Consider the following 27,096-nt stretch of genomic DNA (forward strand, 5'->3'; position numbering starts at 1 on the left):
AGAGGAAGGAAAAAAATAACCAGGACAACAGTCTGATTCTCCACATCACCCAAACAACTAACGGAGTTTATTTCTAAAACAGCTGGAATCCCATATTTGACAAAGTTGCAGACAGATGGAGCTTTGAGAACCAGGTTGACACTGAAGAAAACTTAAAACACTTTTGCTGGCAGAGGTACAGCAGAGAGGCGTTGAATTCCCTGCCAGACGGAGCTGTCATTCAACAACCCCCGATGGAGCTGGTGATAACAGAAAATCTGTGCTTTTCTTGGTAGACATGCTTCACAAGGAGGATTTGGGGAAAGCAAGGAAACTTTGGCAGCAGAGATGTCAGTCTTCCAGCCTGAGAGCCTCCTGATTAGGAGCATCTGGTGGGTCTGTGGACCCAGCACTGTCACAATAGCCAAAGCTGCAGGAATATTTTAGCCCTGTCAGTAGGCACAAAAACCAAAAGGGAACTGGTAACTTACATCTCTTGATCTGGTATAAGCAAGTGCACTTACGGCAAAACATTCTTTGGATGACCACAGAACATAGTTCAGAAATTCTTTGGTTGTTAGACTGCATGAAATTCCCCTTGACTTTTTTTTTCTCCATATGGTGACAAGTGACAGAGTGATGTGAGAGGCTGAAAAAAAAGCTGGAGTGCCAGGAGTGGGGGCATGGTTTCAGGGGAAAGTGGAAACAGCCTTTTCTGCAGAGCAAGCTCCCCCAATCCTTAGCAGGTGCTTCTCCCTGCTGGCACTGCAGCGCTGAGGTCTCAGCTGCATCCTCACTCTCTGCAGCAGAACACTGCTTGCCACAGAATTGTCAAGTGGGCTTAATGCTTGTGGGAAGGTTCCTACTGTCAATCTGAGGTGATACCTCAGGAGGTGAAGGAGAAATAACACAGTCTTTTTTTTCTAGGGGAACAGGAGAGGTTGTATCCTTAAACATCTGTCATACTAGTCCAAATTAAAGTCAGAGTGCTGGTTTCCAAAAACTGTAAAGTCAGTCTTGGCAGGAGGACTGGTGATCAAGCACCCCTGTAGCAAAAATTAGACACACACATGTATATATGTGTGTCTGTGAGTACCTTCTTCTGTAGGTATTTTCACTCAAAGTGCCCAGAATGAAGTCTCTTGTCACAAAAGGCCATTTGACTGCTCCTGTGCTGGCAGCGCAAGGAAAGCTGAGCTATCACTGACACTGCTGACAATGGATTCCCAGCTGAGAAGAATTTTTATTCTCTTAAGCCAGAGGGCCTTTGAGCTATGCTCAATTCTGGTTGTTAAACAGAAAAAAATGGCTCATTTCTGACTAAACACAAAACACATCATCTGAAGGTAGGGGGCAGAAGTTGAACATTGTAGAAAAATAAGAAATAGCCAATATGAAATTAGTAACAATATACCTGCCTGTTATATAATTTCTTTGAATAATACCCCGTATTAATATTGAAGCACTTTATCTTGGCGTGAATGTATGTACCTTCATCCACTAAAAACACAATTTTGTGTTTTGAATTGTTTCCTGCTCTGTGTTGGTCTGAACAGGACACTTTTGAAAAGGAATAGCAAAAAGAATCACAGAAACTGTGCACCATGAGGAGGGGGATTCTTACCTCTTCAAGTTATCTACTCAGTTGTTTTCATTTACTTACTCAAAATTTTTGACACTTTAGCAGTTGACCAATTTTCTGTTGCCAGAATTAAAAAATAAATTCTAAGTAAATATACATATATTAGGATGGAAAAAAAAGTGGCAGCAAATAGCAATATATGTTGACCTTCCATGAGGCACAAAAAATTTTCTGAGAGAACTATTAAATTAATTAGCAGTATTGATGCATAATTTCAGACAAATAGAAAAATATATAGGAGGCCAGAAAATGCTTTTTTCTTCAGACTGTCCCTGGTAAACTGTATAAACCCAACTTCTGCTGCACCATCATGCAGTTATCCTGACAGAATAAACCGAGTTCTACTTCACAGCTAGAGATGATAGGAGAAGCACCAAAAGAGGAAGAGAGGCCCATGCTACCTTTTTTCCTGCAAAGAATTCCCAGCTCACCAGAGATGGATTGCAAAAGGAAAGACAAGGGTGCCAAGAAGGCATTGTCTCAGCACTGAAGTTACATATAATTTCATTATGATACCAGGTTGGACAAAACTGAACTGTTCTATCTGTCCAGGCTCTGGGCAGTGTCCCCAGGAGCACAGATTCCAGCTGAGGCAGAGGAAGTGATAATACCACATGTAAGAGAGAGAAAGAAACACATTGCTCCATTCACAATGGGCTTTCCATAAACACTGTTAGATTACAAAGCGAATAATTTATAGCAAATGCACAGAAATTTTCTAAAGAAATGGTCTTACTATGAAAAGGAGAAAAAATAAGACCTCATAAAATATTAAATGTATGTTCTTGGGTGCATATTTTCCTGTATTTGGCAAGGAATTTTTTAAGAATAATCTTTGCTAAAAAGTCATGGAGAAAATCCCTGATTTCATCATGTACTGTTGGGGTTAAGGAGGAAGTGCTTGCAATGATGTTTTCAAGTTGCAGTTCATAATTTTTGATGCTGGCTGAGCTGATGTTAGAAAAAGTCCACAGTTCTGATAGAAAGAGGTAACAAAGGCTTGGGTCAGCTTATCCAGGCACATATTAGTTTGTAACTGTTCCTTTGTTAAATGTATAATCCTTGGAAGTTAAGAATCAGGTAGGAATTTGCAGGATTTCCCTTGTGTAAACAGATGGAGGAAATCAGAAGGAATTTTTCTGTCCCTCTGAAAGGAGAACCAAATGACTGTCCAAATGAGTTTTAAATAACACTTATTGCAAATAGCTGGAAACAGCCACAGCCCAGCTTGAGAGATTGAAGTCGTCTTTCTCCGAAACAAGCAGGTTCTCCATTATAAACTTCTTTGGGTGGGGGGAGGTGGGGGGAGCAAAAAAACTTTGGTTCACAACATTGTTTTGCATAGGAATTCAAGTAGAACTTCCAAAGCTACCAGCTTGTCCAGGCTAGTAACAAAATACCCACGGCTCTCTCCTCAGTAGTGGACACTCCTCTTTGGTATCCTGTTCTGTAAGGCAGACGTCTTGCACAAGTGATGGAGTCACACAGATGCATCTTTGAAAAGGAAGACAGTGTCACTTGTGTTGCCACAAACAAATTCATCCAATTTATTAAGCAACACACTGGAAACCTTTTGGTAAGGGGTGGGGGAGGGAGAAAAGAAAGCATTGCTATGTTTACTATTTGCTAGAAGCAAGTTATTTTGCTCTTGTAGTTATTTGTTAACAGATGTCAGTAGCTGTGACAACGTTTGTGATGACAGAAAATTTGGAATTATTGCTTTTTGAGTAATTCTGAGTCACAACAACCAGGGCATTAATAGATCCTTCCAGGCAGACACAGCCCTGTGCCAGAAAATATAAATATTCATTTTGGGAAGCACTCTGGCAGTTACTAAGCGCGATACTTACTTGTTGACTGTGTGATGCACGAAACTTTGTAGGATGACCACATGCTTATAACACAAAGTATTGTAGCCAGGAACCCGAAAGTCTGGATGAGAAAACAAACCAACCACAAATACTTATGGAGCATTAGATGACACATATTCCATGCATGTATGGACACTTTTGTGTATTCAGCTATACATTTTATGGGATTAACAGACCCAAAAAATAGTGGTTCTTTTTACTCCATTCTGACAAAAGACTAAAAGTCCCAGAAGTTTCTGTAGTATAATAGCAGCTTATGTCCTATCAAAACTGAAAGATAGACTGAGAGTTGTGCACAAGGGGGGAGAAAAAGCTGGACAGCAGCATGGAGTGTCAATTTCTAAACTTCTCACTAGGATTCTGCAACAAAGAAAATATTGTTTCCAGCACCTCTGATTACTGCTCTTTTACTGCTCCATTCAAACAAGTCTTTCCCTGCTGTCTGCCAAATAAACAAGTCAGGTAGGTCTCCTAGTCTGTTTGCACCGTCAGGACTAAGTTTCTGAAAGTAATTCTTTATTCTGGAGGAGTTGTATTTCAGGTCCTGCTGCTGTGAAAATACTGTCACCCACACTTGGAAGTCATGCCTCTCTATGTAAAGCCTTCCAGCCAAGAGAAGCAGAGAGCATCTGCCAGACGTCAGCTCAGAGCCTCAGTGGGTTTTAGCTCAGGAGAAATTATCTTGAACAGGGCTCTGTTCAGGAGCAGGAAGCGTTGAAAGCCGAAAAGAGGAGTGAAATCCTTTAGGTAATTTCCAGCTGATACAACAGTCATTTGTCAGAAGTTAATTGTCTTAATTCTTCACCTAAACACATTAGTTCCTGTGAGTTAAAGCAGAAGCCTTTGGTTTCAACACTCTGGCAGGACAAATACCAACTTTAGTGGTGAGTCCAGCATCTGACAACAAAATATTTTTGTTGGCACTGTGTTACAGAACATTCACTGAAATGAGCTAGAAGGTTGATCATCCAACCAAGACACAAGTAAGGCAGGTCTATAAGAAAACAGAGGTAAAAGTGATAGATTTCCAACGGCCTACTTAATATATATTGCAATATAAAAAGTGTCAAACTTAATAAACACAGTCTTACCGCTCCAGCCACAAGTCCAGTTATATTGTAACTCTTGGATGCTGCTACAATCGATCCAATGAGAAGCAGAATTGTTCCAATTAAGTAATGAAGAAACTCCTGAAAAGACAAGCACAGCATGCATCAGAAGGGAAACATATCTGCAAGGCATTTTGATATGTCTCAGAAAGAAAGTTGGCAGAGATGACTCAAACCCTCAAACTCAGAGGACAAAACATAGTCTAAAAGGGAAAAAAAAGCAAAGCAAAACAAAGCAAAAAACCAAAAACTAAACCCCAGCAATTCACCTTGTGAGTGGATTTTATACCAAATCTCAATTTCTGTTCAATAAAGAACAGTTTGGGTCTACTAATGTTACTGGAATAGGATTTACTTACTGGGTATGGATGCAATCCTTTCAATTCAGCACAGCACATTATTTCATTGCATCAAGTATGCACCTTACTTAAAGAGATGGTTCTGGAGGAAGGAGCCTTAAAGACATATTTCTCTAGCCTATATGAAATGGCATAAGTGGAAAACCAAATGCTCCTACTTCTGATAATCTTAGGAAGTAAGCACTGGATCTACTGCTGCATTTACTAAAAACTTACATCAACCGAGACTGGAAACCACAGGGAAGGGAAGGAAGCAAAGAAAAGCACAGCTGCAGTAAAACATCATGCCATGAGGTTTTCTGAGAGAGGACCAAAGCATCACATTTAAATTCTTCTCTGATATGATAATTATCAATCCAGGAGTCAATTCTACCTTGTTACAAACAGGGGTTATCTGTAGATTTCGATTTTGAATCCTCACAAAGCTTATGACAACCAGTGCAGGTGTTTGCACACTGAGCATGGGCTGTTTCTTGTGCACAGTGGGGTGGGGCAGGTGGATATCTGCTTCCTCTATCTGCATTTCACTACCAGCATGAGCCAAGCAAATACAAAGCAGAGGAGAGGAGAGATTCTGTCTCAAACCAGAAGACAGAATATAGTCCCAAAGGAAATTTTCCGAGGAAAGCCCAGAAGATGATCAGTCTACCATACCAGTTTCATTCTGCTCAGGTGTTAAAAAGAGCTGAGGAGGATTTTTCCTCTAAAGTAGGCTCTGCAACCACAAGTTACTTTCCTAATTTGTAAACTTGTTTCGGGTAATCAAAATCTCAACCCTTGCATTTGCCAGAATAAATTATATGCATAAGGAGGCTTCTCTGACTAGCCTGTGACGCAGCAGGCAAATGGGACATGCCATTGCCTCCTTAGAGACATCAAATAAAGCAGTGTACACAGGCTACTACTTCAGAGGAATCCAAGGGATGGGCAAAGCTGCAACAGAGTCATCAAAGGCCACATTAGGTGGAGAACCAACCCCCGGCAGGGCCGGAGGAGTGCCCCTCTGGAGAAATAACTCCGAAGCTTTAAAAGGTGTCAGCAATGAACAACCTCTTGAACCACTTCAGCTTTACTGGCTGCAAATCACACCCCTGACTGCAATGTAAAGATCCTGCCAAGAAACTCATCCAAATGCTAGCTGTAGTTTCCCAGACTCTCTCAAGTCTTCCTCTTCTGTTCTAAATATACTTAAATGTGACTGAAAATGAGGTTGTTTGTTTTGTAACAGAGCAGCAATGTTCAAGCATCACATCCTATAAAGCTTTCTGAAGCTGAGCAGCCACAAACTTCAGTGCCTTAAACTCTGGAACGTTGAGGAATAATTAAACACACCACCAAAAAAAAAAAAACCAAAAACACAGAAGCAGCCCATGCAGAGGCAAAAATAGCATAGTCCTGTTACAGCAATGCACACATTAAATGCTGCTCTGCAAAACTGTCATTTATTAGCTTACTTCACTCCTTTATTTGAATCCATGCATCTGTACTATCTCTAGATAAATAAGTACATTTAGAAACAGATAGTGGTGGCACACACTTGAAAAAAAGTCTAACAATAGTTTCAGCTAAAAAGAAAAAGAAAATGAATTTTTTTCTCTCTGGTTATAAGTGGATGGATGGACAAACTGTTATCTTAGATCTGTAAATTACTTACATAGCTTCCATTAACTACCACCCAACCACTTCTTGGGTTTAAAAATTCCTCTCTATCTCTCCATTTGGCTTTCCCCACTCCTTTGGTCCTTCTTCAGTGGAACTAACACATGCAAGGGAGGCATGTTCTAAGAGGTTGCTAAAATCCATCATCCCACATTAGGATGCAGAACTCTTCTGCTAGCTGACCTGAGCCAGAGCTACTGAGGAAGTTCAGGTGTCACATTTTTGGTGCTGCCTGTTGGTTCTCTGTTAGGATATGAGAGAAGGATGTGTATGGGAAATGTGGGAATGAGGCAGGAACATCCTGTAGGATATCCCAGGAATGACCAGGCTGCGGCAGTCAGGCTGAGGCTACTGTTTTTTTGTTGTTGTTTAAGTTATCTAAAACCATACCAAAAAGAGGCACATTTGATTTAAATAGCACAGACTTTATTTTGGGACAGGAAGTAGTACATGAATTCTAAAGCTATGATTTGGTACTTTAGCAATCCCTGAGCTGCTATAAATGACCTGAGCTAGGACCCATCTGCTGAAGGCTTGATGATCAGTAGCTTCCTTTTGATTGTCTCTTAATAAAATTATTGCCTTCCACATAGTAAATCTAGATTTATGTCTGTGTAAAGCAGGGCAGAATCAAATCCAAACCAGCTGAAAATCGTACAGTTACACAATCTGCTGAACTGAATACAAGCAACAAAAGGATTTGCATACCAGGTAAAAAAGAATTGAGTGAAAGACAGCCTGTCTTTGTGAGACAGCACGAGGGAATGGACTGAGAAAGTCCCATCAACGCCCAAGAGAGAAGAGGAACCCAGGCTTACCGCGAGTGGCCAGCTAACGCAAGTCAGCTTCCTGTAGACTCTGAAAATGTGCATGATGTAGAAGAACAAAATCATAACCAAGTCGCACATGGTGACAATCTGAAAGAAGCTGTATGCACTGTAATCTGTCCATGGAGAATTGTTTACGCTGATGAATCCAATCAGCAGTGAGATCTGGAAGACAAAAGGCACATTCAAGGTGTTCACTATGGTGCTCTGAAGGTAGCGGAGATGATTTTAAGCACAACAAAATGGCTCTCAGAAACAAAAGACAAATGTCTAATGTAAATGGGGTGGCCCCAACCAAACGGAGGACAAAGCAACATGAGGTTTTATAATTAGCTGATAAATGAACTGAAGCAACCATTAGGACTGGTGATGGCCAGAAGGAAAGCAGCCTAAAGAGCTCAACTTGAAGATGTCTCTATGTACAACAGAAGAGGTCTCAAATAGAGAAATGGAACTGAATGCCTGGAGTTGCACCAGTGACTGAAGCATCTGAACCCCAGAGACTTTCAGGAGTCCACTGGAAGCTGTGAAAATGGAGGTGTGCATGAACACATGCACCTTCCCTTTCATTTAGTGACATTTCTCACATGCACAATCAGAGGACCTGAGCTAACAGTTTTCCTCTTCCTTTTCTGCCACTTTTAGAGCAGAACTATTAGTGGACTGTAAGGCAGTATCAGAGTAAATAATATAAACATTTGGAGGAACTGATTTAATTCACCTCACCCCCAAAACTTTTATAAGTTAACACTGCCACATAAAACTATAAAGCATTATTGCACAACTTCTTTCAGCTGTAGGCTTGCTAAGGACAAAAAACTATTTCCTTTTTTTCTTTAATCTAAAGCTACTAGTTTATTTTACTAATCTGGCTGCTTCCACCAGCCTGGCTAACCTGGGTGATCAAAATAAATCTACTGAGAATATACTAAAATATTTTTTTTATTACAGACTCAGTCAATGCATGCTTTCAGCCACTGTAATTTTTAGTTCATCCAAAGTCAGCCAGAAGCTGTAATGATTCACATTTTAAGCGTTTCTCCTAGACATTAAAAAATTATCTGAGGAAGCCAGCACTTCAAGACTGCACCATCTTTTCCTGCACACTCATCTTCCAAACTCCTAACCAACTGTATTCATTATCAGAATAATTTCCTTAAGATTAAAAGAGAAAAAAAACAACCCCAACGCCCAAACAACATAGCTTAGATTCTCCCTAAGTGTTAGCCAAGTTTCACCTGCTCAGGTCTAAGTATACAGGTTAAATATATGCGTGTACAAGGGCAACCAAAAGGTCTGTATGTAAAAACTTCACAAGGACCTGCCACTTTCATCAAACTCCATCCAAACAGCCACGTCAATGTCTTGACAGTGAACCACCTCAAACTGTTGGCTTCAGAGAAAAAGGTCAGTGCTCCGGATTCTTTCCCAAACAAGTGGCTAAGCTGTTGTCAGACCTGGTCCAGCTCTTTTACTTTTACTGTGGCAGTCCAAGGAGCTGATATTAGCCCTGTAAGTGAGCCCTGCTCTCTGAATTTTAATGTCAGTTAAGCAGAGTCATCTGACTTAGCCACTGAATAATAATAACTTAAATAATAATAAAAATAATTTAACCTGAACAATCAGAAGGAGATTATTTACCCTATAATCTAGGAGAACACTCTAAGTGATGCAAGACACAGCTAGTATTTCCATAATTTAAAACTAAATTCAATGAAATTTTATTCTATAGGAAGACTCAACAAGTCACAGCAAGCACTGAGCCTTGCTCTTGGATAAAGGTGGGATGAGGATAACACTCTCTAACCGCCAAAGGCCAGAAAAAGTTTCCCTTATTTAGGTGTCTTCACAATAATCAGTTCCTAGTTTCAACTACACTGTAAAAATCAAGAAGGAAGTGTTAATTCACAGAAATATTAAATCTGCCCACCGGCTCATTTCATGTGTGAACAATTAACTTTAGCAGTTTTTTTTACAGTGTACAAAGGATAAAGAGGAGGACTAGACTCTTGAAGTACAACCACCATCCAAATAATAAAAAGCACTGGAAAAAAGCCCTTAGTTTAAGCTAGACCCAGTTCTTTCAGTTTCATGGAAGCATAGCAGTATTTTTCTTTTCAGTTAAAAGGTATAAAAAATTGAGAAGCATAAAGAAGAATGTGAGTCATCCAAGGACAGAAAGTACATCTGAGGTGTCACAATCCTCAGAAATAAGAAGATACATGGTACCAAGGAAGAATCCGCTCAACTTCTGACAGGGTAGAACCATGGATTTGAACAAACATGCTTTCCATGTCAACAGTTCTTCATGACTAAAACAATTCCAAATCCAATTAGTAAAGATTCTCCCTTCTTTGATTTTAGATGTGCCTCAGCACACAGATAGGAAGAAACTACTGCATGGCAAGAGAAGTTTCTTTCAAATATTTACTTTCTTAGCATAAATCTTGCAACATGAGATTTCTAAACAGTGTCCTCGGTTCATAGGCACGTGCTTCTGTTTCACAGGACAGGCGCAAAGGGGACCCTCTCAACAACTTTATATAAAGAGGTACCCCATCTGCCACACTATATTGCCTGCAGATACAGTCAGAGTTTAAAACTGACCTGTTGAAAAAAGAATGCAAACAAATACAAGTATTAGAGCCACACAATATCACTTGTTCTTTGAAACTGACAAATATTGAAGTTCCTTCACCAGATACTGGTTTATCATGATATACCAGGTGATGACTATACCTTTTTTCCCCCATGGGATTCTGGTTTCCAGAGAACTGAGTGATAAAGTGATAAATATGTAACTGTCTGGGATACAGATGAACATCTATCTCAGAAGTCAGTTTGTGGCACAGAGAGAGAGAGAAATTAATGGCAAAGCACTGAAGTGATCAAATGTTATGAGTGTTCTTTATACATCTATACTCAGGGGAGCAGGTTTATACACCCTGAAAATAAAAACTGGAGGCACAAAAAAAAAAAAATCCAAGGCACTGCTATTTCCATTTCAATATAGCACTTCACAGGTCATGACAGCAACACAGATGTAACCCATAGCCAGCAAGCCAGTGTGACCACAAGTACAGGTCAAGTGATGGTCAGTCTCATGAGAAGATTTCAGTGGGCTCCACAATATACATCCGGGCTCCAGACCTGCATTACGAAAGGGGCGAGGGACACATTGCAGGGTACTATTATTTAAGTGCTTTCTGGTTTCTGGGAACAAAATAAAGACCATATGCATTAATCAACCCCAAGGAAGGATTTCTGGATTTAAATAAAATTCCATATTTACTCTATTTCATAGAAGTCAATCAGCTTAAATGAACCCATTTCTTGACTCTCCTTTGGACCAGATATTTGAAATGAGTCGTGAAGCATGCTTAGGGACACTGGTATAGATCAGGAACTATCTTGCAGTCAAGGCAATGTGAGTTAAAGTTAATCAGCACTTAGCAGACAGAAAAGACATAACAGAGCCTGCAAGACTTTTACAGAGCCTGCATTCTCTTCCCTACTTGGAGCTGAAGATAAGGTAACCACATTCTCACAATCAGAAGTCCATGGCTGGCTCATGGTCATCATGATGGCCCCCAAGATCCCAAGATCTTCTCTTGAGTACTGCTTTCCAACCTCCAGCCTGTACTGGTGCAGGGGCTTGCCCTCAAATATCTCCAGACACAGGACTTGGCATTTCTCTGTGTGGAACTTGATGAGACTCCTCTCTCCAGACTGCCAAGATCTCCCTCTTTATGGCAGCACACACCCCCTTGGCTCATCAGCCGCTCCTCCCAGGTTTTTCATCACCTACCAACTTTCCAGGAGTACACTCTGCATCATCCAGGTCATTAATGAAGATATGGAACAGTGCCAGTCCCAGTATGGACCCCTGAGGTACACCACTAGTGACTGGCCTCCAAATGGATCTTGCACTACTGATCACAACCCTCTGGGCTGGGTTGTTCAGTTTTAAATCCATCTCACTGCCCTGTCAGCTTGTCTGTGAAGATGTTATGGGAGACTAGAACCTTACCAAGATCAAGGTAAACCACATCCATCACTCTTCCCTTGTCCACCAAGCTAGTCACCTCATTACGGAAAGCAGTAAGGCTGGTCAAGCATCATTTCCCCTTTGTAAATCCATGTTGACTACTCCTGATCACCTTCTTGTCCTTCATGTGTTTGGAAGTGCTTTCTAAAAGGATTTTCTTCATCATCTCCCAAGGGACTGAGGTGAAGCTGACAAATCTGTAATTCTGGATCTTCCTTCCCGCCCATAGATATTACATCATTCTGTTCAGAATAGCACACTTTTCTTTTGTATCTCTCAGGCTAGAGAAGATAGGGAAAGACTGGACAAGAGGGATACATTCTCCTCCCCTGTGCTATAAAACACTTCTGGAAGTGTTCCCTGGAAATGCTGTTTCTTTTTAAAAATCAGCTGGTTTCCTTCTTGTTCTTCTTGTTCCTGTTATTATACTCAGTAAAAAACAAAAAAAATGTGTATCAAGACTTCAAGGAAATTAATCTTCCACTGCAGGAAAATTCAACACCTTCTTAATGAAAGGAGAGGAATCATGCCTTCACATAATGAAGAAATTATATATAGAAGGAAGATCCAACTTCCAATTACTCCTAAGGCAAATGCATACTGGTGAAAAGCCCCATGGCATTAGGTCCAGATGCTGTTGTACTGCTGATTTCAGATGCTTTGAATTCCACCTCTAACTCCCCATGCTCACTCTTGGGTGGCTGTAGTCCTGCAAATGCCATTAGGTTACAGAGAAAGCTTGGCTCCAAACACCCTGTCCACATGCTGAGACCCGGAGCAAGCCAGCCACACAACCCTCAGCCTCTCTGCTGGATGGGTCCTCTTGTGGCTCCCAGTCCTGTCACTGGTCACAGAGGCCACCAGTAACACTGCCCAAGAGCTGCCTGCCCCTCAGGACTAATGGGCTCTCCTGCACGAACACTCGGTGCTGGAGGGCACCAGCACAGAGGGAAAAGCCCAGGCCAAGCCAGCAAGTTCAAAGAAGCTTAACAGAGAATCGCCTGCTCCAAGGAAGGGGCAGGCAGGAGTGCATGCCCACCAGTCCAGAGATTACACGTACAATTTTCTTCACTCGTGCCCTGAGGGTAACTAAGGAAAAGATTTGTTTTGCTCTACATGTACCTACAAGCCAGCTGGAACCACAAAGCATTTTCTGCTCATGTGGTAGAAGATTGTAGTTTATCTGACCACAGAACAATTTTATAACCCAGGAATCAATCTGTGCAAGTGCTTTGTAAGATCTTTTTCTACTGTCCTGCTATAATGGATGTCATAAATAAAGCTCTGGCTTTATTGCCAATACCTAATTCTTCTGTAACATTTGGAGAGAAATAAATTTTCCACAGACACAGCTACCTGCACAAACATAAATCCCACATGATCTCCAAAACTGACAAAAACCTACTCTTAAAGGAAAGCCTAATGTTCTGAGGACGAGAGGCCCATTTCCACAGCAAACACTGACACAAGAAGGAAGAAACTGTAAGACACTGACTCTTGAATCCTGACTCTAGTTTTGTAACCCTGTTTCTGTCTGAACTTCAGTAAATCATGTATTTCACCACTTCAGCTCCTCCAGTCACCAAATGAGGACTAATAAAGACTTCACATGTGTTGTGCTAAAGTTTTGCACCTTTGAAACACTTCAGACATGTAAAATAAAGGCAAAATTTTTGAGGACTGCTAGTAAATGTCTAGGGCAAGATGACTGTTTTCCTTTACAGAGTGAATGAAAATAGATGCCTACTAAAAATACCCCAGCAAGCAAAGAAGCAAAAAAAGACAAGACAAAACCCCCCAAAGCCATACCAAAATACCCACATCCTTTTCCTCCCTGCTTCCCTCTCCAAAAAGCCCAAATGGACAATCAACAGATCACAGATGTAACAGACAAGCAGGTGTGAAAATCATCCAAGGAGGAAGCCACATAACAAGCAAAAGGAGGAAAAGGTTCACTTTCTGAGAGTTGCTTTAAGTTGCTACCTCAGCACACAAGATAAACAAAAATGAGTCCTAGCTCACTGTAAAATGGAAATCGGTATTTATTTCCTGTCTGCCATTTATTTACTTATAACCAACTGTGAGCAGTGATTCAGAAAGCACACCATGCACAAGACATTGCAAATAAACTGTTTTCTAATCTTTACTGCTAGGACTACTTCACTGCTCAGCCTCTTGACCATCCCTCACTGTTCAGTACTGCACATTCTCAGTCACCTCAGTGCAGCAGTTCTTTCACTACTCTGACAGTGACTGTGGAGCACAGGTTGCCCTTTCCCAGTGTGGCTGTGCAAGCTCCTGCACAGCGGTGATGCTCTGGTGTGGGTGTGTCACAAGCTGCCTTCACAGCAGCTCACAGGGGCTGGGCTTCCTGTGATGTTGATAACATATCAGTGCTTCTGCTGCTGCTGAACTGAGCCCACACAGCAACAAGGCTTCCTGCCTCTCTTCTCCCTCCCCTCATCCCAAAGCAGGCTCACAAGTGGGCAAGACATTGGCAATGCCAGCTGGCTCCAGCGGAGCAATGGGATTTTCCAGCCCATATGATGGTGTGTTCAGTGATAAAAGCTCAAGACAAGGAGGTTTCAGGAGGAATATTTTGGGTTATGGCATTTCTCTTCCCAAGCAACCATTACGTATAGAATCACAGACTCACAGGATGTTTTGGGCTGGAAGGGACCTTAAAGGCCATCTATTCCCAGCCTCCTGCCATGGGCAGAGGCACCTTCAACTAGACCACCTATCCAGCCTGGCCTTGAACAGAGGAATGGAAGAATTTACAGCTTTGCTTGTGTGCGCAGCTTTTGCTTTCCTTATAAAACTGTCATTATCTTTATCCATGGGTATTTTTGCCTTCCTTCTATTTTCTTCCCATCCTGCAGGGGAGGGCAGTGAGTGAGAGGCTGGCTGGGTGTTTGGCTGCTGGCTGAGGTTAACTCACTGCATGTGGCCCACCCCTTATCTGGATTTCTAGCTGCTGTGGTAGTACAAAACAATGTTAAAAAACTTCATTGCTGAAAGACACAGACTATGGTTTTTACAAATCCCAAGATGACGTACTGAATTGCCAGGCTGAAACTGCTGTCTGACCATGTAACTTTAAGCTCTGGATAATAGTTTTCTTTCTTTATATAGAAATAAGATGTGAAATGTCAATCTAACTGTGGGAGGAAAGATAACATTAATAAGAAGCAAAATTGCCTCAAGGTGCCCAGTTACAGAGGAACACTATAACTCTTATCTCAAAGTTTCACCATAATACCAGGACATACACATCCTCATGTATAATCCACCCAGCTCTGCGTTATCTTTTAATTTAATTACTTTGACATGCAATGTATAACCACATCCTCATGTTTCTCAGAGTATTTTTTTCTTGACTTTTCCCCTCTACTATATTCTCCCACAAGAAGAGACAACTTTTTGTCTCTGGTGTTTCCTTTCCTTTTTTTTCCTGCTCTTTATTCCCTTTTCCTCTTCTTTCCCTCCATTACATTCCACATTTCTTCTCCTTTTGTATGCCTCATTCTTTCCCATCCAAATCTCCCTCTATACATGGCAATGCACCCCAATTCACTCTTTTAATGTTTCCTAACTATCTTGCCCACTCTCTTGCATCAGGACGTGTATTGAAATTAGCTAACCAAAAATTAGCACCATTCAGGGGAAAAACGTCAGGGGAGAGGATACAGCATAGTGCTACACCTGCACAAACACTGTAGGCAGCAGCACTGGCTCACCAGTTTCCTGTTGGTAATACCTGAAAGTGCTTTTCTTTTTCATCCATTGTACTTGCTGGAGGACTGATGAACCTTTGTATTGCTTTAATGTCCCTCCCCCTGAATCTGAAAAGAGGAGGACCCTGAGAACTATTCGTAAAATTGATAAAACCTGTTTGATTTCCACTATCTTAAAACTTACCCAAGTTTTAATGCAAGCAATTGTACAGAAACTGTGTCTGCAAATTTGGAGCAAGGGACAGCACTGACTTTCATGTAATTTCATCACAGCCTTTTTTTTTTTTTTTTTTAATACAAGAGCTAAATGCTTTTTGTATCTGAACGAAAAAAGTCAAAGTTTCCAGCTTGTGACAACAGCCAAGATAGTAAATGGAATTTTCCATCCCTACAAGAGCCAATCAGGATAACTGTGCCCCGGAGAAATGTCACTGATTACAGCTGTACATTTCCAAATGTTACACCTCAACACAGTGAAGCAACACCCACATATTATTAACTACATATTTCTGGATGGAGTAAAATAATTTTTAACAGCTTCCCAAATCAGAAAGATGAGCAAAACACAGACCAAGGTTACAACTGCAGCTCATTCAAGACTAGTTCAGATAATTTAAGCAGCAATGTTGACTGCTGCTGTAATTGAGATTTCCTTCTTCCAGGGCAGTGTTGGAAATGTGAGCTGTAAGCCCCTGCTAGAAAACGAAGATAAAAGGCACAGTCCATTTGAAACTTCATTAATGACAGATGAAATCAGCTGCCTGCAAGTGCATGGTTCTGTGAAGCAGTCAGTCTTTGGTTGCACAATCATCTCTCAGCCTCTGCGTCTGGGCAGATTTCCTTCTTGTCTGGCTGCTTTGCTAAAATAAGGAGGCTGCCTGGCCTCTGATAAGTCACTTCTCTTGTGCACCACCATCCACAGGCTATTTATTGAAGATAAAAAAGGTGGGAGGGTGAGAAAAGCCAAAATAATCTTATTCAGACCCTCTACAACACAGATAAGAGGACAATCCTAAGTACAAGCAAGTGGTGTTCTATATCTATTAATAAGAAGTTATCTATCTGCTCAGACCCAGGCCTCAGTGGTAGAAAAGGATGTGGGGTAATCCCAGAACCAGCATATGAAGGGCATTATTAAAGAGCCCTTGTTGCAGGGTGTTAGCCATGATCATTAAAAAGGAAATTCTTTGTAATGACTAGCTGCAATTAAGTCCTGCCTGCCACTGATCACAGGGCATGCAGGACTTCAGTCCTGCCCCTGCCAGCTGAACTAGCTCCCTGCCTCAACCCCACAGCTGCCTGCACACACTGAAAGGCACCATAAAATCCTGCATGTTACTTACTGAAAGCTGAGGACTTCATAGTTACATGGCAAACAATATGCTATATTCCCAATCAGGCAGTGAATTAGTGAAAAAAGGAAAAGCTTGTTACCCACAACAACCTCATAATTTTATTTCTTCTTCTTTCCAATTTGTTTAAAGATCAACTTAAATTTAAAACATTCCAACTGTGAAAGCACTATCAGTAAGTTTTTTCAATCTACATAAAAGCTGCACACATGACCCTCAAAGTATTGCAGCAACTGAGTAACATTGCACAAGTGGCATAATGCAAGTTACAAACAATTCCCCAAACACATATTCCACTGCAAAACACTATTAATGGCACAGCTGACTGCTAGCACGTCTGCAAAGGATAGGAACAGAAATTTCAATACAGCAAATGCCCTAGCAAGGTTCCAGCTCTGGGAAACACTGCTGCTTTCCCTCTAACTTTCAAAGAAGTGCCACCTGCAACAACTGGGCAAAGCCAGGAGAACCCTGCACTTTGTAGCTTGTTCATTTATTAATAAGGAATTAATTCTCTTTTTGCAGCAATAAGGTAATATTCAACAGAATACTACCTTATTGCTGCAAAAAAACATGTATGCACATGGCTGCTGCTGTAGTTCACCCCACTGTAGAAGATCATCAATCTTGCATAGTAGGGAGAATCTCTAAATCACATCTCAAAAGACTACAGGAAGTAAAAAACACTGTAAGAGACTTGAATCTCCAGACTCCCTTAGGAGAAACTGGAGTATCTGGTGATAACAGCCAAAAATGAGGGGAATTAGTATAACCAAATCTCTCCAGATTCAAAAATTGCACAGCAAGCTGTGATTGATACTTCTGTCTTCTGCAAGTCAAGCACTTAGAACATCTAGATCCTCCTGGAGAGCCACGTCAGCTGTTCTCTCCATCTGGTAAACCTGAAAGTCAGACAGAAGGACAGGAGAAGACACTCCACAGTGTGAGTAGCTTTGTGAAATGCAGAGCAACTGCACGAGACTGCCCACCTCACTTGCCATACATCCTTCTAGTTGGCTGGGAAGATAAACTGGGTTCCTGCTTGCAGGAAACAGGCAGCTCTGAGACCACCACTCTGAACCACTCTCTGATATATCGTTTGGCATGTTTTATTACTTGCCCATTAAAAAGCCCCAAAGTGAAGTCCCATATTGCCAGTGATACACAATATAGAAAGAGCTTAATCCATACTTGTGAGCTATAGAGCTCTTGTAGATAAATTTCATGGCTGTCTAAAAATGGATCCACCAACCGTGCATGGCAATACCAGTTACAGAGAAGGATCCCATGTTGGCTGGCCAACCAAGCCTGGCTCAGACTGGCTGGCTGCTAGAAGCCCAGGGTACATTGTGTATATTTACAGGCAGCAAAGTTTCCACCATAAGTTTCTGGATATCCAATATGTATCTAGCAGTGCAGAGACAGTTAAAACTACGATAGGAACATACAACACAAAACCCAGTACCCCAGGGCAATGATCATTCTAGTTAAGCTATCCAATTAGATGCATGAAAAAACAAACAGCAATCTCATCTTCCTGGAAGTTGTTTCTGAGATCAAGGGATACCATGTGAGCAGCTCAGTGATGTCTCATGCCTCCACCTGCCAACCCTCTGCGAGCAATCTGCTCACCACTCCCCCTTAGAGATGCTGCTCACAACACAGCCCCTTCTCACTGTCTGAGGCATTTAGTGCTTGACTGATTCAGATCTTCAGTTGACACCTGCCATATCTCTCCCTGCCTCAGAGATCACCACACTGACATCTGGCAGTCACAGACAGCAGTTGAAAAGTTGTTATTTATCATCTCCAGCAAGGGCTTTGCTAAGGCATAGAAATGGAGGCTTGAGCGAGGTCTCCTTGAATAAGAGGAGGACTCGTTTACATTACCAAGTTCACTTAGATGTGCTGGCATATCATGATTTTCATCAGGAAAACACAGGTGAGAGTTCCTGAAAACATTAAGACAATGCCCAGATGAACTGCCATCATTACAGCCTGGCTGCTGGATCAGGGTGGGTCTTTGCACACCAGAGAACAACCTTTTCTAGTGTGAATACTTGATGCTTAGCAAGGTGCCACTGAAGTGAAGGGCAATGGAAGAGGGGGAAAAATTAGAATAGATGAGATTCCCCTATGGCACTGTTGCAGCTGGCAGCTTTCAGGGAGCGCCTGGAGACTGACACGGCTCACCAACAGGCTGGGACAGCACTCCTGTGTCTGCTAGGAAATTGGGTACTCAAGCAAGAGCCAAAAGGCTCAATAAGCCAGCAGGTGAGAAGCAGCAAGTGGGGACTGTGCTTTTCCCAAACAAAGAAAAGAGCTCTTGCAGAGGATGATTACAGACTGGAGGAAAATAGACCAAGTCAGTCTGCAGTCTGCAGCTGCTGATGGTCATCTCATGTTAACAGCATACTTTTTGCCCAGCTGTCAGCACTTGTGTCTTGAACTCATTAGTGGTACCCCTAAAAACAGAAACAAATCAACAAACTGCCAAAAATATTATAAGACAATTCTCCTTGAAGCAGCTTCTCAATTTTGTCATCATCACACTTCCATTTTCCTTCAGGGAAGCTGTGAGCAGAAGAGGAAGCCCCTAAGCATTACAGCTGCTGCTATTGTTGCAGGAACAGCAGCCAGGTTTGTTTTGGCTTTGAAAGCTGCAGATATCTATTCTGGACCAGTCAGGCACATCTGTCTTTGCCATTACATTTGTCAAATAACCATCATCACAGTGCAGGGAGTTGTTTCAGCCACAATGACCCCTTTAAGAATCTCAGTTACACAAAGAAGAGGAAGCTTACAGATGGGTGAAGGGAAATCACAGCAACTTCAGAGTCTGAACTCTGTGTACAGAAAATAGCAATTTCTGGCTGCTGTATACTTTTCATATGACCACAAAACAGGAGGACAAGGCCACAGCACATATGATGTGACAACAGCACAAAGGGGACAGCTCAGCGGCAGGACTGAGTGAACACCTCACAGGGACTCCCCAGGGAGGGCAGTGGAGGAAACACTTACTCATAGAAGGAAACACTGTCTGGCTCTGGGGGACAATACCCCAGTAATGCAGAGCAGGTACCAGAGCCTCAGGGTCAGGTGTGCTTCTCTCACTGATGGCTTCTACTGGATCACAGTGAGACACAACAAATTGTCCCAGCCCCTGCAGTCCTGGAACCCAGTGAAGGATGCTTGACAAGATGCTCTTTGTCATATATAGGCTCTGAGCAGATGGAGACTGAACTTGTAAACAAGGGATCCACTGGTGTCTGTCACTCTGTGGCAGGGGAGGAGGATGTTCAAAGGGGCACCATCTCCAAACAAAGTGAGGACAGGGAACACACTGCTCTTGCACATCTTAAAAGGAAGTTGCAAAACAGTAAGAATCCACGTTTTTCATCACATCTTATTATCCACAAACAACATGTGACCTAAGATTTTTAAACACCACCTTAAAATTTAACTTCCCATAAAACAAATGTGCTAAGAAACCACTGCCAATACTTTACTCTGCTCCTTCAGGCATACTAAGCACATCTCAGGTAAATTTCTATGCTTCATTTCCCTTTTTTTTTGTTATTTCAGAAAACGTATTTGTTGACCCCTGTTCAATCACCTCTACAGAAAGAATCACCTCTACACACACAGAGATTGCTAATGAATGTATTGCAACAAATTCTAATGGATGCACCAAATAAGCAATGAAAAGATGGCTCCAACTTTGAGCTTTTAGAAAGCCTCTTTTAATAAGTAAAAAGTAAAACATTCACTGACACATTCAGAGCAGAGATATCCTCGTGTTTAATAATGACTATAATTGCCTTGGAGTTTATTTTTTTAGCCTTCTAGAGCAGTTCTTACATCAGAAAAATTACAAGTTTCTTTTTTTTCCCTGAAACATGTAAACAGAAATTAAAACAGATGGTACAAAACCTTCCCCTGCCCAAGAGAAAAAGCAAAAGGACTACATTCTCAGCTTGTGGTTTGAAACACATGGAACCACTTCAAACTTATGTATTTCCTGCCCCTCTATGCCAGACACTTGTTCTTGCCCACAGTCGCCTTGATGGCTGCACTGTTCCCTAAAAACACTTATGGAAAAAGAAATCCACAGAGCTGAAGTAAAGCTCCATTAGTTCCCTGGTACTGTGTAACCTGGTGGACATCTGCATCACTGCAACTGAGAACAGCTGCATGGAGACAAGACAGAAGAGGAAAACTCCTTAAAATGGTGTTGCTTGTGGAATTTCACCTCATCAAATAAAAGTGTATCAGCCTACCAGCAAGCACTCCTTGGTTAACATGCAGAGAACACAGTGTTTGCTTCCAGCTCTTACGCAAACACCTGGACAGAAAAAATGGCCACCCAGAGCAGCAGCATGGAAAAAACACCACTGGCTGAGGCAGCCGGCTTTGGTGTTCTCAGAGGGGAAAATAACAGGACCTCCCAGTCCTACTGGGCTTAATTACTAAGCTTGGACATTCCTTACTCGTGTGCTCCAGCTTACTTTGGAGCCATCTAAGACTCAGATAATTTTTTTTTTCCTTTCTCTTTGTTCAGCATGCACAGCAAGGTCTTTTTACTGCAGTTTCCAGCAGAACAACAAAAATAATGAGCAGCTACAACAGCTCTGACCTTGGCTTCCGAAAATGTGTCTCACTGCTTAGTCAGTAGCTTATCTTGCATATTTTTGGGGTGATTTTCCACAATCCCCCAGAAAGCACAGTCTATACAGGACTCACAGACAGGCTTACAATTTCAGCACCTCTGCATATCACCAGAATACCTCTCTTCTGACTGAGCAGCTTTATAACCACAGAAGCAAAATCACGCCACTGACACACTGCTGCATGCATGGAATTAGATGTTTTACTTCAATCACCTCCACGGACAGAAAGATGTTTCAACCTTAAGATCAAGTTAAAAGATTGATTAGCTCTCAAATAATTCCAGGCAGCACTTGCTTTTGTGAATTTCTTATTGTTGCATCGATGATTTTGATCAGGAATTGTTTCCTTGCACTAACAGACTTTGCTTTCTTTTCATATTTTAACTTCTGAGTATAGCTCCCTAGTAAATTAGTCAGATATTATACAGCACATTCAGAAATGGAACTTGGCCATAGCAACCTAACTACCAGCATTCTCTAGACTTCAGTGTTAGATGAATGAATATTCTCTTGAATACTATTATGCAACTATGTATTAGTATACAAATAACCCAGAGAGGTTTCAGTACACTTCAAAGTTGCTCAGAATTACAGACTGTCTTGTTGGCCATTCACTTGTCAAGTATGTCATTGCTTTTGTCAAGGCATACTTTGGAAATTAAATAGATACTCTGCAGAAAAGCTTTAGCTATTGCTTTAGCATTTTTAACAAGTTAAAATAATGTTGTTAAGTCAACTTTTATTGAATTTATCTGCTTTTTTATATATTACAATTGGTTGTAAATATTTTCTTCAGCCTTGAGAAGGTAATTTTGATTTTCTTGTTTTCTGTCTTGCGAAATTGATGGCTCATATTGAGCTGACAGAATCAGCACTGGTTTTAGCTTAAAACACCCTGTGTTTTGAGGCTGTGCTTACTCTGACAGAGCTGTAATAGTAACAGTGGTGTCATTGTGGGAACAATGGCCTTCAGTCTGAACCGTGACCAAAGTTAGCTTGGCCAACCTGGGGGAGGTGAAAGAGAGTCAAAGAAGGCCATGGGTCACTCTGCACCTCTCAGGAAAAAGGAGTGGTCCGACAACAGTTTGAGAAGCCTGAAAGACCTACACAAGCATGTGCTGTGCCATGATGGCTCTTCCTACATGTGAGCTTTCAGCTCTTCTTTTCTCTCTTCAGCCTGTATGGTCACACTCCTGCAACGCTCTGCACCAGATGCTTTGGACAGGACAGGTAATACAATCACTCCTACCAAGTGCCTAAGAGAGAGAAACACCTCCACAGGCTCCCCTGTCTAACATGGGCTGTGCTGGAAGAAGGACCTCGTCCAGTACAGCGCCAGTGGCATCCTCCAGACTTCAGCTGTAAAAATATAAAAAGCACATGAGGGCTCCAGGACAAATTCATTGGAACCAGACTTGTTTCAATCTATCAACGCTGGCACTTGAGCCACCCTGGTGACAATATAAATGCACATTCATACCACTGACCCTAATGGCACAGGATGCCTCAAAAAACTCCCAAGAACCCATCTACTGAGAACTTGCCAAGCTAAGCAACAGAGGCCCCTACAAAGGCTTATAATAAAACAAACCAGCAGTAGCACAAACACAAAGCAAATGTGCCTCAACCAAACCAGCACAGCTTATGCAGAATGCTGGAGAGTGCCACCTGTGTCAATTTTGGCAAGCTGACAAAAATTCAAGTCATTCAAGTCAGTTTCTCTGGTCTAAGTGTATTGTGTACACTGATTCGTGCCCACTCACAGACTTGCTTAGTACACTGCTGCTACAGAACCAAGGTGGCCACAGCGGGATCCTGCACGTATCCTTAAGAGGTCTTGGCAAAACAGCAAATACCGAAAAAAAAAAAAAAAAAAAAAAAAAAAAAAAAAAAAAAGAAGGAAAGGAAAGAAAAAGCAAAAGCTGTATTAACAACATCAAGTTAAGCAAGCTAGAGCAAGTAAGATGTTGACACATACTGCAATTTCCTGTTAAAATCAGAATGTCAGTTCAGTCTGGATTTTGAAAAGAGCTCCAACTAAGGTTAGTAACAGTCACATATGGAAAAGCAGCTTTCAAATTGTCTTACTGCCACACAAAATACACAAGTCTGCATAACTGTATTTTCTCCTCCATTTTATTATCAACATATTTATAGACTATTCCCCAGGCCATGAAGTCAATGCATTAAAATACACTGTCTTTTCAAAGCTATAATCATTCTGCAAGGTTAAAGAAATTCTCTAGCAAAAAAAGTAAAGGAACTTGTGTAGGCTTACAGCCAAGAAACACTTTTTTCTCCTTAATTTCATTCCATGCTAGACACCACAGCACCCAGAATTTCCAGAGGAAGCACTGGTAGCACCCAACATTAGCAACAATTCAGGCTGCACAATCTCTTCAGTAATCTTGAGTTTTAGTCCTTCTGTCTTACAGCAGAACAGCTGTAACATTACCTTCGATTTTCTTCCTATGATTTCCATAGCAAGTTGTTGTCATATATTAGATCAATGTCACTCACATATACATAAAATTGTTGGGGTTTTTTAGGTTGCAAGGACAGTAAACAGTCCTTAACATAACAGTAAATGATTAAATGTTTCTTTCCTGCTCTCTCTCACACCCTCTACTTCTTGGTAAAGGGGATTGAGGAATAAAGGGAAAACAAAAATTTTAATGTTTCCTCTTCACAACCACAACCACTCAGAGGCCCAGCACAGAATTTAATGTGATATATATCTAACCCAAATGACCTTACCTTTTTCCTTTGCCAGCATAAGGGTTCTCAGTAAGACTACAGCCACCAGCCACACCAACACTAGTGCAGGAATGTTTACAGATTTGGCATGAAGAAATCTTTACCAGAAAAAGTTACTGCCAGCATTTTGTACTAGAAGAACTGAATGCTCATAGAAATGGACCAGTGGGTATAAATATTGTCTGAGACGAAATAAAAGAGAATTGAAGAAATATTTCGCTCTCCCTATTTTATTGGGTGCAGGAGTATATCTAGAACTAATTTATCATGGTTATTTCCACATGCTACAGCACAGACATTTGGTTTTCTTATGGAATTACTTGAGAAGGCGCTATTGTGATATGTGATATTGCAAGAAGTTCATTTGCCCAAAGTTCCTTGAATATCTGAGGTAACTCCTACTGATGTTTACAGGCAGGATGAAAAGCATAAAAATATAAGAAGGTAAAGCTGAAAGAGTGCAAAGAAAAAATAATTTAGATTATTTTAACTTCTGTTAAAGTTGCCACAGAAAGCCACTTGCTTAAATTTGGAGGAATTTTAGATTCAATAGCATTGATAAAATATGACTTTATGCAAAGTATGTGAAGCCTTACATAAAATTAGATAGATTTACATCCAGCACATGAAAATATGTAAAGTATGTAAAGAATGCATGCACTTAATAAGCACACCAGAAACTGACATTGCAGCACAAATGCCCATGCTGTGGCAGCTTTAGGAGTTACACCTCAGAGCTGTAGAAACACCAGGGCAGGATGGAGGGCAGAGAGGATGCGTTATTTCTAGTCCATAAAAGGAACTGCTCTTTCCACAGTGGTGAAAGCAAATAGGCTTCCAGCTCATCAGCAGAGCAAAAGTCTACTCCTTTGGGGCTACACGTTCTCTTGCAATGTAGACACATGCTTACTTGTCTCCTGCAAAGATTCTCCAAATCCACTCAGTGGTTTGGGAAGAACCCAAGCTAGAAGAAGGCAGCAGACAACTCTTTGTGCTCCTACTGCACAGAATTCATAGTGAGGGACAGCTCCGAGGTCTCACGAGTGCAGGGCAGATGCTCAGTGGGTAAAAGCAGCCATGACCAGTCACGGTCAACTTCATCTCTTGCTACTGAGGGTCATTTCTAAGGCTAGATGACAGGCAATAATGAACTGGAAGAAACTGGACAGCTTTTAAAGACAGACTTGAGGATTTGATACTACTACTCAGTATCTTAGAACGCAATGAATCCTAACTTCGAACGTCAGTTTAGAAATCTGGGTGCTTATAATCTACATAACTTTTAAAAAATGACTGGACAAATACAGGCAGGAGAAAGAAGGCACTGGGATCTTACAAAAGATGGAGGCAACAACTCCAGGATAAAACTCTGTCAAGGCACAAGTTTTTGCAGGATGAAAACATACATATGGATGTATCTGTACATGATGTCTTTCATGCTCTTTCCTGGGTATAATCCTTGCCACTACTGTAATTAAGCTGACAAATCACCCCACAGATAATTATGGGCCATAAAAATGAGAAAGAGCTAATCCATCAGTTAATCTTCTCCACATCTACATGGAGCTGAATTTCATGCACTGACTTAAGGCATCAGCTCAAATCCTGGCAGCGTTCCACCATCGCCTGCTTTTGAATTTCAGCCATACATCTCCCACATCCCTCCCTGTGTCACTGGGTCACTGCTGGAGGTCTCTGACAGACAAGGCACGGATCCAGCTGGAGCTGCAGCCTCAGCTGTGGTGCCCACCTCTACCAGATCGCTGTGGGCACTGGCACTTGGCCCCGCTGTCTCCTAAAACCTTACCCTCGCTACGGAATGAGGTGCTGCACTGCAGCACCATGTGCCATCGCATCACGGTGCTACCGCTGTTAATGGCAAAAAGTTAACACTGCTACTTTGGGCTCGTACTCGACCGTCTGGCCAGAAGTGCTCATTGCTGCATTAGGAAGAGGCAAAGGCAGCTTGCGACAGACGGCAAAGCTTCGCTCTGCCAGAGGAACGTGGGCTTTTGGTCCTGCGGGGAGCTGCGAGAGCTGAGGGGCCAAACCCGCACGGAGCCGCGGCTCCGGCACTGCCCGACGGCGCTCTCCGGCCGCGTCGCCACAGGAACCGTCCGGCAGGGATGAGCGCGATGCCCGCGGGCTGCGAGGGCCCCAGCAGGAGCCCCGGCAGCGGCCCCCGCCCCGCTCGCCCCTTACCATCTGAGCCACCTTCAGCATGCCGGCGCAGGAGCGGAAATAGCCGCCGTCCATGAGCTCCGCGTCCGAGCCCGCCGAGGAGGAGGCGACGGTGACGGGCGGCGGGGCCGCGGGCCCCCCGCTGCTGACCCCGGTGCGGATCACTCGCGCCCCGTGCGACATGGCTGCGTCCGCGCTCCCCTCGCCGCTGCCCGGCCCGGCACGGGGATCGGGACGGGATGGGCTGGGACGGGACGGGGCGGGGCGGGCGACGGCGCCCCGGGGCTGGCAGGGCCGGGCGGAGCGCGGCGCTTCCCCGCCCGCCCGGGCTCCCGCCCGGCCCCGGCGGCCGCGGGGCGGGGGAGGCCGACGGGGAGCCTCGGGGGTTTCTCTGCCGCGGGGGAGACGCCGCCGCACCCAGCCGGGGCAGCGGGGTCCGGGACAGCCGGGAGCGGGAGCCGCGCAGGAACGCTCCCACCGCGCCGTGCCGCCCGCCCTGCGCAGCTGGGTGACATGGAAACAGGCCGAAGGGAGGCTTTCCAGGCAGGGAGCGGGACGCCTGCCGGGAGGGAGCTCCGCACGGAGCAGCTTGGCGGGGACAGTGACAAACCCCCAGCGCGTCGAAGTTTGTCGGCGGTGCGCTGGGAGGGGACCGACTCCGGTGCTTTGCCGTGGAGACACAGCTGCAAACGGCGGCTTCCCACACGGCACCCACTCTTGCCAACCCGCCGCCCCCCAATCCTCTGATTCTCCATCTCACAAAAGATAAAAACCATTTGCGTTAAATGGGCAGCAACAGGTAAAACTGTAAGGACTGTCCAGATGTCTCAGGCCCAGTGTTTGAATTAAATCATACAACAATACTAACTAAATGCAGCAAAGGAAGCTATATATTTCCTCAA

At 42.8% G+C, this 27,096-nt stretch overlaps 1 protein-coding gene across 1 annotated transcript; it reads right to left on the minus strand.

Moving 5' to 3' along the window:
• Window positions 1-33: 33 nt before the first annotated feature.
• Window positions 34-26,457, minus strand: CMTM7 (CKLF like MARVEL transmembrane domain containing 7). The gene is made up of 5 exons (XM_068206057.1): window positions 26,216-26,457; window positions 7,438-7,611; window positions 4,584-4,682; window positions 3,472-3,553; window positions 34-3,115 (listed from the first exon to the last, which is right to left on the minus strand). Exons 1-5 carry the CDS (start codon window positions 26,375-26,377, stop codon window positions 3,102-3,104), a joined length of 531 nt encoding a protein of 176 aa, XP_068062158.1. The 5' UTR covers window positions 26,378-26,457; the 3' UTR covers window positions 34-3,101.
• Window positions 26,458-27,096: the final 639 nt, after the last annotated feature.

This window comes from Anomalospiza imberbis, chromosome 1, assembly GCF_031753505.1.
Source record: "Anomalospiza imberbis isolate Cuckoo-Finch-1a 21T00152 chromosome 1, ASM3175350v1, whole genome shotgun sequence".
NCBI classification, from domain to species: domain Eukaryota; kingdom Metazoa; phylum Chordata; class Aves; order Passeriformes; family Viduidae; genus Anomalospiza; species Anomalospiza imberbis.